This window comes from Phyllostomus hastatus, unplaced genomic scaffold, assembly GCF_019186645.2.
Source record: "Phyllostomus hastatus isolate PE091 unplaced genomic scaffold, TTU_PhHast_1.1 phas_scaffold_12, whole genome shotgun sequence".
Taxonomy (NCBI): Eukaryota; Metazoa; Chordata; class Mammalia; order Chiroptera; family Phyllostomidae; genus Phyllostomus; species Phyllostomus hastatus.
The window spans coordinates 1,755,559-1,769,145 of record NW_025334007.1 but is presented as its reverse complement, the minus strand read 5'-3'; the positions used below and the strand labels follow the sequence as shown (position 1 = coordinate 1,769,145).

Genomic DNA, 13,587 nt, shown 5'->3' with positions numbered 1-13,587 from the left:
TATACAAATCTACATATATTTACATATCTATATATTATATTAAATTACAAATGTATGTTTATATATATAAATTGCATCAATTGCATATGTATTTGATGTAATATTCATCTATATACACACACGTATTCATGTCTATAATTATCTGTCTTTTGTATGGTCTCATTTTTCTCCTGACTACACTGGCAATTGCTATTGTTTTGTTTAGGATGACTGGTTGCTTTTCTCTTGCTGCCCTGGCATAATTATTCATATTAGTCCTTTATTTTTCAAGAGTACCCTGGTTGCCCCGGCAGGGTGGCTCAGTTGGTTGGAGCATCATTCTGTAAACCAAAAGGGTGAGAGTTCAATCCCCAGTCAGGGCACATACCTAGGTTTTAGGTTTGATCCCCGCTTCGGGCACATACAGGAGGCACCCAATCGATGCTTCTCACGCGGATGTTTCCGTTTCTCTCTCTCTCTCCCTCTGCCTCCCTTCCTCCCTCCATCTCTAAAATCAATAAACATATCCTCAGGTTAAGATTAAAATAGGAAGAAAAGAGTGTCGTGCCGTGATTTGAAAGGTAACAGCATATGGACACTCTGCCATGCTGTCCAATACAGTCGTCACCAGTCACAAGTGGTCACTGAGCACCTGAAATGTGCTCAGGAGGGTTTCAATGTGCTGCCATTGTGAAACACAATTTTGAGGACTCAGAATAAAAATATACAAACACTGATTCTCATGGACAGTTTTAAATAGTACTAAATGTTAAAATAATATTTTGGATTTGTTACAGGGTGCAGCCAAGAGAAGGGACCCCAAATGGGCATTTGAAATGGGGTCCAGAACTCAAAGTGTCCAGGAGATTTTAGGATGTCCTTACCCCCCCTCCCCAGGTGTGGGTGGGGGGAAGGGACAAATGGAGCAGGGCCATTGAGAGCTGTTTCACATATCGACAGCCTTGCAGCTACCCTCTGGTGTGGTCATTTAACATATCTATAACCTTTGACTGGTTACATAGATATGTTAAATAGCTGTGGCCACGCTCTGAGCCAGGGGAATAGAAGTAATTTCCCCACAAGATATAACTGGGGGCAGATCCTCTGAGTTACAATGCCTGCATGGGAGCTTGGAGATGACTGGCTCCATGACATGGGGCCACACCTGCCCGGACTCATGATGGCAGCCCAGTAAAGCTGGAAGGATATGAGTTCTGGCATGTGAGGCTGAGTGTGGGAGGAATCAGAAATGGGACTGCAGAGGAAGATTGGTGCGGGGATTTAACCCAGATGCAGCAGCCATTGGAGAGAGAACCACGTGGTTTTGGCTGAGTGGGGACTCCCGTGGCCCTGGGGGGAGAGAGGACCATGTGCCTTTGCCAGGGTGGGGACCCCTGCAGCTTTAGTAGGGGGAACCACCACCCGGCTTTAGCAGAGATCCCAGTGACACAGCTGAGGGCGCCGAGAACCGAGGAAGGTCTCCCAGCCAAGACGGAGTACTGGGAAGAACTGGGGGCTGCCTGAGCCAAGGACTTCTATTTCCTTTCCTGAGATACGGTACCCCAGACTGGGCAAAGGGGGAAGGAAGGACTGTGTCTGTTTGTGGGTGTTTTAAGGGGCTTTAGGATTTTGATGAAGATATTAGGTCACTACTTTAAGTTTGTATAGCATTAAATAAACATTTCCTTTCCTTTTCACGAATCTCTGGCATTGAGAGACATCTTTTCTATAGACGGCGGACATAACGGACCTGGGGGTTTCTTTCAGTAATAGTATATTGTCCCAGGCCCCCCTTTTTTGTTCTGTAACAGATATGCCAGGTTAAATGAAACACATCCTTGAAATGCACTTAGCTGTTTCTCTTTTCTTTAATAATGTCACTTCTAGAAAATTTAAAATTACATATGTGACTCAAATGTATGGCGTGCGTATTTCTTTTGAACAGTGCTGTTCTTGAGAGAAATGTTTCCATAGTCTTTCATTTCCAGTAGAGTAGCAATTCATATGTATCTAATACCTACATAAACTGAACTTGAACAAATTGCAAAATGCTTTTTTTAAAAGTGTTATTACCATGGCTGCTTACTCATAATTTATTCTTATGCTACCTTTAGGGGAAAAAAAAAGCAGTTCGGGATTTTTTTTACCATTTAAAATGTTAAAAGCAGGGTAATTAAAAATTAAAGACTGGATGAGAAACCAATTAGAAGGAGGGGAAAATTGAAAATATTACTGTAATTATGAACTAAATATAACCCTGAGCTTCCTGGAAATCAAAGTGAAAAGTAAAAGAATAAAATAAAATAAAGTTGTTTTGGGGGGATACATGCATAGTGTTTTGGAGAGAGCAAGTTTTGTGTTACGTATGAATAAAATAAATGTATCAAGTAAACCCTTTCATAGTAGCAAGGCTACTTAATAGGCAATGTCACTGGTTATGAGTTTTAGACGATATGAATATCATTTCCACGTGGTTATAACAGTATGGTTGATTCGGGTAGGATGATCACTGACAATGGAATTCTTTTTGTAGATGAAGATGCAAGATATTTAGATAAATGGACAGGTGAGCCATCTCTCTCTTTTAAACACAAAGCCTCTCAGTGAAGTTCTAGAAGGTAAGTACATATCCATGAGGAAGAATAAGACAAGAGGTAAAGGGCAATGCTCCGAGCTTGGAGTATAGAATGACAGATGTGATCTTTGTACACCAAGCTCACCCAGGGCAGCACTGACCTCTGCTGTGAATCAGTTAAGAAACTGATTTACACTTGGCCGGAGGGAGGGCCTGAGTCACCCTTCCTGTTCCGGGGCCTATAGAAGGAGCCTAGGGCACAATAGAGTGTGTTCTGCAAAACAAAGGGGACTTTGCAACTAGTTAAACATTTGGGTAAATTGGACCAAAATAGTTAACATTTAAAAGATGTTAACAATTACTAACTTTTCCGTAAAAGGGCCTTAGTGCGGTTAGTCCTCCAGAGTAAGGCATCTTCCCTGAGTCTGTTTGTCCTTTCAAATTATATGTTTATCTCAGGAAGAAAACCTTTTTATCTTTCTCAGGAAAAGATCCATGGATTTCTTCCCATTCCTCAAGGGCTCTTTAACCCCTAAAGTATTAAGAACCAATTCTGGCAAGTATTACATTTTTAGCTAAATTTGCACTCTAATCTTTAAAAATAAACCAAAACCTCCAAATAACAGAATGCATTGACAAACAGGATGGAATAATTTATTTACCCATCATTAATCATAGCCAAATAGTAGAATTTGAACTGCTGTGTGAATGACACTGAGCGTAGCCTGCTAAATATTTCACCTGAGGTGATTCATCAAATTCACAGAAATCAATGGGGCACAGAAAAAGAGTAAGGGGTGATGAAGAGGGATGGAATTGTGTCATTATAAACTGAAACTGTGTGGCTGAACTCGGAAGAAATCATTTCACCTAGGATGACCCCCCTCACCTGGAGAGAATATGTAAGATATACGACACTCCAGTGATCCCCATTTGCTCCTCAGATAAAGATCAAGGTCCTAACATGCCCCAAGTGCCTTTGCTGTCTCCTACACACCTGTCTTTCGTCTTTCATCTCATGCCTGACCCTCTGTGTCCACCGTTCATATTGACCTTCTTTCACTTCTTGGTCCTTAGCACTTCCCCCCACCATGTTCCTCTCTGCCTGACGCTTCTTGCCCAGCTGTTCTTAATTTCAACTCACCCTAAAAACCTTAACTGAAATGCACTGGCCTCAGAGAAGCTGCCCTTGGTGGCTCTGTCTACGTCAGGTTTTCCCTGTTAAACATTCTCTCGGAACCCTGTACCTTTGTTTAAAGCATTTGTCCCAGTGGTAACTTTACGTCTACTGATGTAATCACACGTATAATGTCTCTTTCCCTCACTGCAGCTAAACACTATGGGGGCGGGGTCAACGAATGCACACTCTGATTTTCCCAAAACTTCAGTGGCCACTGCCCTAGTGGGTCCTAAAGGTAGAACCTCGACCCCAGCAGGACTGGAAGGAAGGGCATCAAGCCAAAGAGGATTACTCTCCAGCCTTCAGATCCAATGGAGTCTGCCTTGCTGGTTTTTGGACTTGCTTAAAACCTGTCAGTCCTTCCTTTCCCCTATTCTCCCTCCTTATGGAATGGAAACTCTGTCCTCTGCCCATCCCACCATTGTATTATGGAAGCGCGCAACATGTCCGCTGTCACAGGTTCACAAGAAGGGAATTCTGTCTCAAGATGTATCGCACTTTGAGTCTCACCCACATCAGATTTAAATGACATTTAGATAAGACTTTGGACTTCAGACTTTAGAGTTGATGCTGGAATAGGTTGTGACTTGGGCCTCTGGGGTTCCTAGCATATGAGAGGGACATAAATGAGGGGCAGGGTCAGATCATTATGGACTGCATTGTATGCCCCCAAATTTAAAAGCTGATGCTGTAACCCACAATGTGACTGTATTTGGTAATAATACTTTTAGGACAGTTAAATGAGGTCATAAGTGTGGTGTCCTTATCTGATCGCATACTGGCCTTAAGCCCTGACAGATGGAGCTCAGTTGGTTGGGTGTCATCCCACAAGCAAAGTGAAAGGTCATCAGTTCAATTCCCAGTCAGGGCACATGCTGCGGATGCGTGTTTGGGTCCCTGGTCAGGGCACATACAAGAGGCAACCAACTGATGTTTCTCTCCCTCTCTTTCTTCTTTCCCCACTTTCTAAAAATAAATACCCTTTAAAAAAAGAAGAAACAGATTTCTCTCCCTCCATACATATGCATCGGTGAAAGGCCACATGAAGACGTGGTGAGAAGGCTGCTGTCTACAGGCAGGAGGAGAACTCTTGCCAGAAGTTGAACTCTGCCAGACCTTGATCTTGGACCTTCCATTCTCAAGAACTGTGAGAAAATGAATTTCTGTTGTTTCAGCCATGCAGTCTATGGTCATTGTTACGGCAGCCCAAACCAGCTAATACAGTTCGTATGATTCTTGGCCACATTAGAGACATTGAATATTTATTTTACAGATGCATGAATTTTTATAGATGTTATTATTACTTTCAATATCTGAACCTCATGAAACAGATTAACGTAACATCATCAGGTTTTTGTTGCAAGAAACAATGTAGGTGGAGTATTTCACTGATTCACAGGGGAAAAGAAAAGTTGTGGATTCTAGTCTTTAAAAGCAACATGTGTCTAAACATAAAAATGCCCTAGATTTGTATATTTGCCTAATAAACTAAATGCCTTTCTGTACTATATACTTTATCCAAAAATATATTTCCTGTGTCTACTTACTTCCTAGTAAAGCTATAGGTCCAATATTTGAAGAATCCAGTCCTTCTAAGTGGTGTTCCCTTTCAAAATACCTTTAGTTTCCCATCACTTTGTGGGTTGAACACCATCTCCAAAGCTACCCTGTCACCTCTCTGTCTCTTGTCTCTCACTATCTAAACCATGATTTTTGAAGTATGCAGATGAACCTGCAACGACTGAATTTTAGATTAAACACAGCCATCTCGGGCTATCATCAAGGTTCACCCTGGGAACCTTTTGATCTATTGTCTCATCAACTCCCCACTTCCCATGAAAAGTATGTAACTCATGGCAACTAAAGCAAAAATTCAAGCGATTTACGTGATTATGTCTCTTGTTTTCTTATACTTGCAGGAGTGTTTAATCTCCTCAGGCCCATTCGTGCTTTGTATCTTGTTTGTCCCTCCAGAGCCACTGCCCACCCTTCTCTTGTGACTCAGGAGAATGACATTTATTGACTACAACTCCTTGTCCTCTACCTTCTGATTCGGTTTAGTCAGTGGGCAGCCCTGCTCAGATTCTGGAGGCAGAGGGGAGAGCAGAATTAGAGGGGCTATTTTTCTGGCTCCATTCCTGTGATGGTATTGGGTTGTCTTTACAGCAGGCATCTGACTCTCCTTCTGGGTTTCTCTAACTTCTCTCTCCCCGATCCTTTCTGTCCAAAGTCTGGGAACAGCTCTGATTCTGGGTTACTGCACTATCCCCCGGGGTTCCTCCATACTCTAAGCACATTGATAAAATATTTTTGTAAAGAAACTTCCCTCAAGTTATCCTACTTTGAATGGTCTGCCAGTTTTCAAGATCTTCCTCAGATATATGATTGTACAGATATCAGCTGCATGTGTTTGTGTGGGTGCCATTGCTTCAGCATGCCACTGGGTTTTCCTCTGAGCACAGGCACTGTCAAGTGCATGTCAAGCGTAAATTGGAGAAAACCTCCAATTTGCTGGCCATTTATCATTGGACACACGTGGTTCAATACTCCAAAACTGCCTCTCCATTTGCAAACTGACAAAATCAATGAGCCACGTGTAACCATTTTTTTAACGATTCAGGCATCCATGTACCACCTATTTAAACCAATTTTCTTTATTTAATTTACAAAGTGACCTCCCCTGCCCAACAAGCCTAGTACCTAACTGGCACAACTCCACTTGAAAAAAAAAATGACAGGAAAAAAATCAGAAAATAAAAGTGAATACATGTACTTTATCAAAATGATTTTCTGTGCTTATATTTTGATCTTTACTATGTTTAATTCAAAATCATTCAAGGGATGCTTTTTTATGAAATAATTTGCTATTCCTCTGGAACTTGCCAAGAAATTCCTGTTGCCCATGCTCCAAATAAGAGGAACGATTCTTACCTTACACATTTTTAACTGGCTTTTAATCGCCGTGGGCTCTAAGGTGGCGGTGGGCTGGGTTTTCAACCAGTTGTCAGCAGTGGTTGTCATGTGCTCCAATTGTTGCAGCTGATTATAGAAAGTGATGATGCTGTTCTGATACTCCAGCCAGTTAAGTCTCTCACTTAGCAATTGGCAGAACTCGTTCCACCGGCTGTTCAGCTGTTCTGAGGCTTGTTTGATGCTGTCAGCATTGAGACCCTCTAGAAAGAAAGAATTGGAAAAGCTCTCCACTAAGCCACGGACAGAAAGACATTATCTGAAGAGCAATGTGTCTCCAGTTTAAAAGTATTCATCAGATGAATGATTACAAACAAACCTTTTATTTACTGATCAATAAGTAAAAGTACTGAAGATGATTTCTGACTATTTGCCAATTCTGCATCTTATCAAAAATATGAATGTAATAAAATAATAAATAAGAACACATAAGATGTGTAACAGAAGAACTTTAAATCCAAATAAATATGGTCGAAGTTCTGATGGAGAGTGGAAGACAGACTGTGGGCAAATCCTCTTTTGGATGTTTCCAAATAAATGTTCAATACCATGTATATTATTAAAATGCACCTCCAAAAACTAAGTTACACTTTTGTTTTTTAAAACAGTTTGAAAATTAGGTGAAGTGTTATTTGAATTGTTTTAAGAAAAGGGTATCAAAAATAGGGAATGCTGATTCTGCTACAGAAAGCCAGAAATAAGCACACAGTCTTCCAAAGAAGTAAAATAAGCACTAGGAAAAATAATCTTTGTAATATAAAAAAAAGCTTTCATATTATTTACATATCATTTCCATGTGTGTAAATGAAAGTTTTAAAATCATCTATAGAAATACCAAGGCAGAAGAAAACATCTATCAAGGGCAACATTTTGGAAACATAAAAACATCATGACATTTAGTCTTCTGGAGACTGTACTGTGTGTTAGGGAATATGCTGTATTTTAACATATATTAACTTATTGAAACTTTGTCATAAAGTGATATCTGACTAATGCCAATCCTGGTATATATTATCCTATACATACTATGAAAGCAACATTATGCAATGTTATGTGTTAAAATATTCATTCTCTAAAGTTCACAAAATTTAGATATCTGTACACACAAACACATGTGTTTAAAAATAAACATACATGTTCCTATAATAATATGCTTAATTAATTACATTATATAAAGATAAATATTAAAGCTATGTAGCACAGATAATTCTCTAATATTTTTGAAATGCTAATATTTGAGTTTCCTCTTCTTAAACAGATCCATAGGCATCTCAAAAGGGATCATAAACTCACTATAAGATTTTCCCTCTACATTAAAATATTTAAGGGGTAAAGTGATTTCGTGAAGACCAAGCTGTCTAGGAGAATCTACTTTTATGAATATCCATTGACTCCACTTTCTGGAGTAAAGATAATTTAGTTGTTAATCAAGTGAGTTATTAAGAAATCTGAAGACAATCTCTAGCCACATAAGACCAGTGGTTTTGCTAATTTGCACATGCACTTCAGTCTTTCTAAAGACTAAACACTTTGGAATTAAATTCAACAACTATATTACTTTCCTTTGCTCTGATACTGTAATTTTCGCTTTGTTGTAATTATGTTATGCTGCCAAACCGCATCTGCCAATTCGTGTGAAACACAACTATAACTTCACTACCTTGAAAGTTTGACACCACCAGGGATGACACTGGAGAAAACAAACTTTGCAAGTATTTCCGGTAACAATCTACCCTCCCTTCTTCAGCTGATATATTTTCAAAGAAAAATAACTTTCAAAATAAAGTGTAAAAGATAACATATGCATGTTGCCATATATACAGTCAGAAGAGGCAGCCCATGGTTTACTGGAGCTAAATATTCTTCTAATACCCTCCTAGTGTTTTTTTGTATTGATTTTATAGAAACATCAGGATGTGTGGTGTGATACACTGTAATTATTTGGTTTTGAGCAGTGACCAAGAATGGTACCAAAATATGTTTGGCAAGATGCCACTATGTAACTATAGTAAAAAGATCATCATGTTTGTTACAGAGTATAAAAGAAGAATCCAAAATTCGAGTCATATAGGCACTAGGCTTGAGAAAAAAAAATTACAAGGAAAAGTTAACATTATTGCTGGAAAATGAAAGAAAATAATTTAAAAATACACAGGGAAGAGTTTAAATTGTTAGATAATGAATAAAAATGTGCCATGAATCTAAATGATCAGATGTTGCCTTGGCCAGTGTGGTTCAGTTGGTTGGAGCCTTGTCTCATTAACCAAAGGGTCATGGGTTGGATTCACAGTCAGGGAAAATGCCTGGGTTGCGAGTTCGATCCCCAGATGGGGCATGTGCAAGATGCAGCTGATCTATGTTTCTCTCTCACATTGATGTTTCTCTCCCTCCTATAGTCCCTCCCTTCACCTGTCTGTAAAATCAAGCAGCATGTCCTCGGGTGAGGATTAAAAAAATTTTTTTTTAATGATCAGATGTTTAGGAGAAATATTTTCAGCATACATTAAACTTGAATGAGCACTTAGAAGAAGGAAGTCCATGGTAGTTCAAGTCCAAGAGAGGCAAATAAGAAATGCCAAAGCAAATTAAAGGGACTGATGAACTGATGCTGGATTGTCTTATTTAACCTTTATCTATATGATCAGGATATACAGAGAGAAATATCTCACTGTAGCAGACAGAGACCAACCACACAAAGACCCCATAGTGTTTGGAAAAAGAAAATCATAACTTAATTTTCAGTATGAATAATATACAGATTAATTTAATCAGAAAACCAGAAATCAAACTATAATAAATTATCAATAGTTTCTGTGGTATTTAAATTTAATGAGTCTTTTTTGGTCATTGCCCAAAACTATCAGCTCAATTTTTGGGGCCCCCCAAAAGTGTTCAGATGGTATCACTGTAAGAGGAATTAAAATAAATGAGAAAAGTGAATTTTGTACAAATCCACTATGAAATGCAGCACTTTCTACTTATTAGCATATTGATCTTTATAATTGAATAAAGGCAATTAAAATACAGTAATAGGTAAAAGAAGGCTCTCCATATTAAGATAAATGGTGAAGGTAGCCAGATGGGTGGAGAACTTCACAATTGGAGTTCTGGTATTAGGTAGATCTGAGTTCAAATGTGACCTTGTGTACCAGATAGGTGAACTGGATTCAGTTATTTAATCTCATTGGGTCTCATGTTTTTCATCCATGAACTGAACATAAAAAGGAATTGATGTCATAGGATACCCATGAGTGTTCTGACTTAACATGTGTGAAGTAGTCACACAAAGTCTGATATGCACCAGGCAACCAATAAATATTAGTCAATGTTAATATGAAGAACTGAAGAAAAGAACACAACACGTAGGACATAAGAGACCAGATCTTTCAAATGTGCATGTATAAATTTTCAAAAGAAATTTATCAGCAATGGATGAATTCATAAGTTTAGTAGAGAATCTTGGAATGTTTGTTCATACATCTCTAGTCATTTGAAATTAAAATGATAAATCTGTGCCATGCCCTTGCTGGTGTAGCTCAGTGGATTGAGCACAGGCTGTGAACCAAAGGGTTCACAGTTTGATTCCCAGTCAGGACACATGCCTGGGTTGTGGGCCAGGTCCCCAGTAGGGGGCATGTGAGAGGCAACCACACATTGATGTTTCTCTCCTTCTCTAAAAATGAATAAATAAAATCTTTTTAAAAAAATCTGTGCCAAAAATTAAAAGCAGAGATTTCCGGGTGTCACTGACACAGTATGATGTGGATCCCAGAGAATCAAACATCCTGTTATAAAGGGATCTGTATGTAAATATTGTTTAATTCATGTGTGAATATGCTTCCTGCCCAGTTACAGTCTGAAGTGTCCCAAACTATAAACCACTCTAAGAAAAATGGCTCCCGTGGCAGAATCCAATAGGGTTCTTAGCTCTGAGTAGGTGCAGAGGAGATGCACGGTACTTGTTAACTCACCCAACACCCAATCAATAGCTTACTTCATACAAACACGAGCATTCGGGGAGCAATATCCACAGATGCAAAAAGCTAAACACACACACGCACAGTCTCTCTTGTTTCAAGTTTGCTTAAAATACTTTGGGGGAGGGAACAAAAGCACTGTCACATGTCACATTACTTACCGTATATGTCTTAACTAAACTAAACTAAACTAAACTAAACTATGTCTTAAACTAAAATTCAAAATGCCATTACTTCAGCTTCATGAACTGAATGGCCATCCATTACCCAGGAGAACTGGTGATAGTATACAAAAGTCTCTTAAAGCTTTTGTAGAATAAATAAGGGTATTAAATGTTTCAAATGCTTACAGAGAAAATAATTGTACTATTATCCACCATCGTCTGATGTGCATTCCATAAAAATTATGCTCAACTCAACTGAAAATTTTTAAGTTCTGTGACAGTTTACACATGTAAATATCTCCCAAGTTTTAAGAATCAATGATTTGAGCATCTGTTTTTCTTATTTTTCCGTTAGCTACTGAGGAATACAAATGCTTACTCGCCAGGTATTGTGAAGAATACTTACGGAAACTGTTTCGGAGCAGCACATTAAAAATCTCAGGGATAATGGATCATAATCCCTGCACATCTCATACTCTAAACAACCCCTGAAATAGTCTATGAATAAATAGATTGCGCCCAGAGGAAATGGATCATTACTTGAAGTGCATCCATTAATTTTATTACTTGTGTACAGTGCATAACAGACTGTTGGAGTAATTTTAATTGTGCACCACCTTCCACGCAAGTACTTTGGAGCTGCCACTTACAGTGAAGTATTCCTCATCAAGTATATTCATCATTAGCCATGAAGTCAGGGTAGAATAATGCAAACCTTTGTTTTCATAGCTCTTGAATTAGAAGAATACTTGGAGTGAGAACTTAAATTAAAGTTGCATATAAACAGTCACTGATTTTTGTGGCATATTAAGGGTTGCTACAGGTTCATTTGGCATTCAGCGTAACAGTCTAAAACATTAATTTATTCAGAGTCCATGAAAATAAGATCTGAGTGTTATAGACTAAATTCCAGAGGTTTCTTTGATCACACTTTTATATCATTGCTACATCATGTTTTTTAAAAAATAATATCCTTTAAACATTAGTAGGTTTATGTAAAATTCATACCCACAGTAAATGTGATACATAACTTTGCTAATATAACCCTTTTTACACTGTATTTCTAAACGTTATTGAATGGTAAGAGAAAAAATCAGATTCCAACACCCATTTGTTTTTGTGACTACATTTCTACAACAGGGACTATCCAAATTGTCTCCCTTCACACAAACACACACACACATGCACACGCAGAGAGACTCTGCCTTTGGAGATTAAAGAAAAATGTGTCTATCAATTAACCACATTTGAGCGTGACCTCTGGGTAGACTATTATCCCCTGTGTCCCGTGGAGAAACAGGAGACATAAATCAAATTGCCCAGAACTCAGGAAAGAGTAAGAGAAGAGGAAATAAGTGTAACCATGGAAAGCTCCTCGTTCACAATGGAGGGGCTGGAGGATTGTAAATGGTAACTGTTCCCTTGCCTCATGGATACATAGACCAACTGCAGAATCTCTTCCCATTAGAATATGCAATTGTCACTGAAAATCCTTCCCAATAATATAAAACAAAGATAATAAGTGCTTGGCTTTGAGAAGAGCCAAAGTCGCTTTAATCCCTGACGTTGCCCATCTGACAAAATTTTGTTGCCTGATTTCAAATGACTTCATTCCTTTGAAGCACTTAATGAGCTCTAAATCAAGATGTGAAAAATTCAGTTAAGTAGTTACTAGTACATAGAAGAGGAGCTCTCCGCTGTGTGTTAGCTGTCTGTGGTATTTAAATATGAGCATTAGCAGACTTACTATTCGGTACCACCTTAAATGCTATAATCTCACACTCAAGGGATGACGGTTTGGAGATGGTCTTTTTACTAATAATTACCACTGGTATTTAAATATTTCCTTGCTGTGATTGTCTTCAGGCTCTTAATTAACACACAGAAAACTACAATTAGCAATGGAAAGTGTAGCTCCGTTCAGAGAACATCGCTGACCCTGTTAGACAATTATCGTATCTCTGGAAATTGCGGTGAAGCCTTTTTACAGCTTAAATAAAGGGCAAATGGGGCTATGCTTACGTATGTTTTCAAATGGATGTTTTCATAGAATTACTTTCTGTAATTTCAATATTAATAGAGGAAAACACTTTCTCTAAACTGGGTTTTTTGTTATACTTGACTGATTAGAGGCTATGTATATATATATGTATATGTGTATGTGCAAGATCATTATTTATAAAAACAATTCAGAATAAGTTTGAATAATTATTCTCCACTATTTTGTATTGAAATAAATATAAACTAAACTTTAAAGGTCATATGTATCCTTTTTACAAAATGAAATAAAAAAATGTGGAAATCACCTTCGAAGCATAACACAGCTATAGGAAATGTAAATGAAATACTACACAGCTGGTTCTGTAAAGGAACTCAAAAATAAAGGAATGAAAAAAGAAGTTGGAATCTGTGAGTCTGCTATTTAGTAGTTATGTAAATTGTCTGACTAAATGAAGTAGCAGAGCTGTGCTCTAGTTGTAGTCTGAATTTGAGTCTGATCAATTAGACCATACCTCCACTGGCATAACAAGTAAGTTTAAACTTTGATGAATATATAGTTGACCAGTGAAGAATGTCTCAAGCCACGCCCCTATCCTTTACTGCTCTTTGCTTTCTACACAAGTTTGTATTTTCCTTCAGAAGCATTATTCATTATTTTCTGACCCAAATTACCAATGTAATCATCCCAATTAGTTCCTTAATTTTGCTTTGCTAAAAAGAATTTAAGCAGTCAATTAATAT

At 38.2% G+C, this 13,587-nt stretch overlaps 1 protein-coding gene across 2 annotated transcripts in view; it reads right to left on the bottom strand.

The window, feature by feature from the left end:
* Positions 1-13,587, bottom strand: part of DMD (dystrophin) — a 1,939,942-nt gene that overhangs the window by 1,256,641 nt on the left and 669,714 nt on the right. For both annotated transcript variants that reach the window (XM_045855895.1, XM_045855896.1), the window contains exon 20: positions 6,666-6,907. In XM_045855895.1, the coding sequence (XP_045711851.1) occupies positions 6,666-6,907 (242 nt within the window). The remainder of the gene's footprint in view (positions 1-6,665; positions 6,908-13,587) is intronic.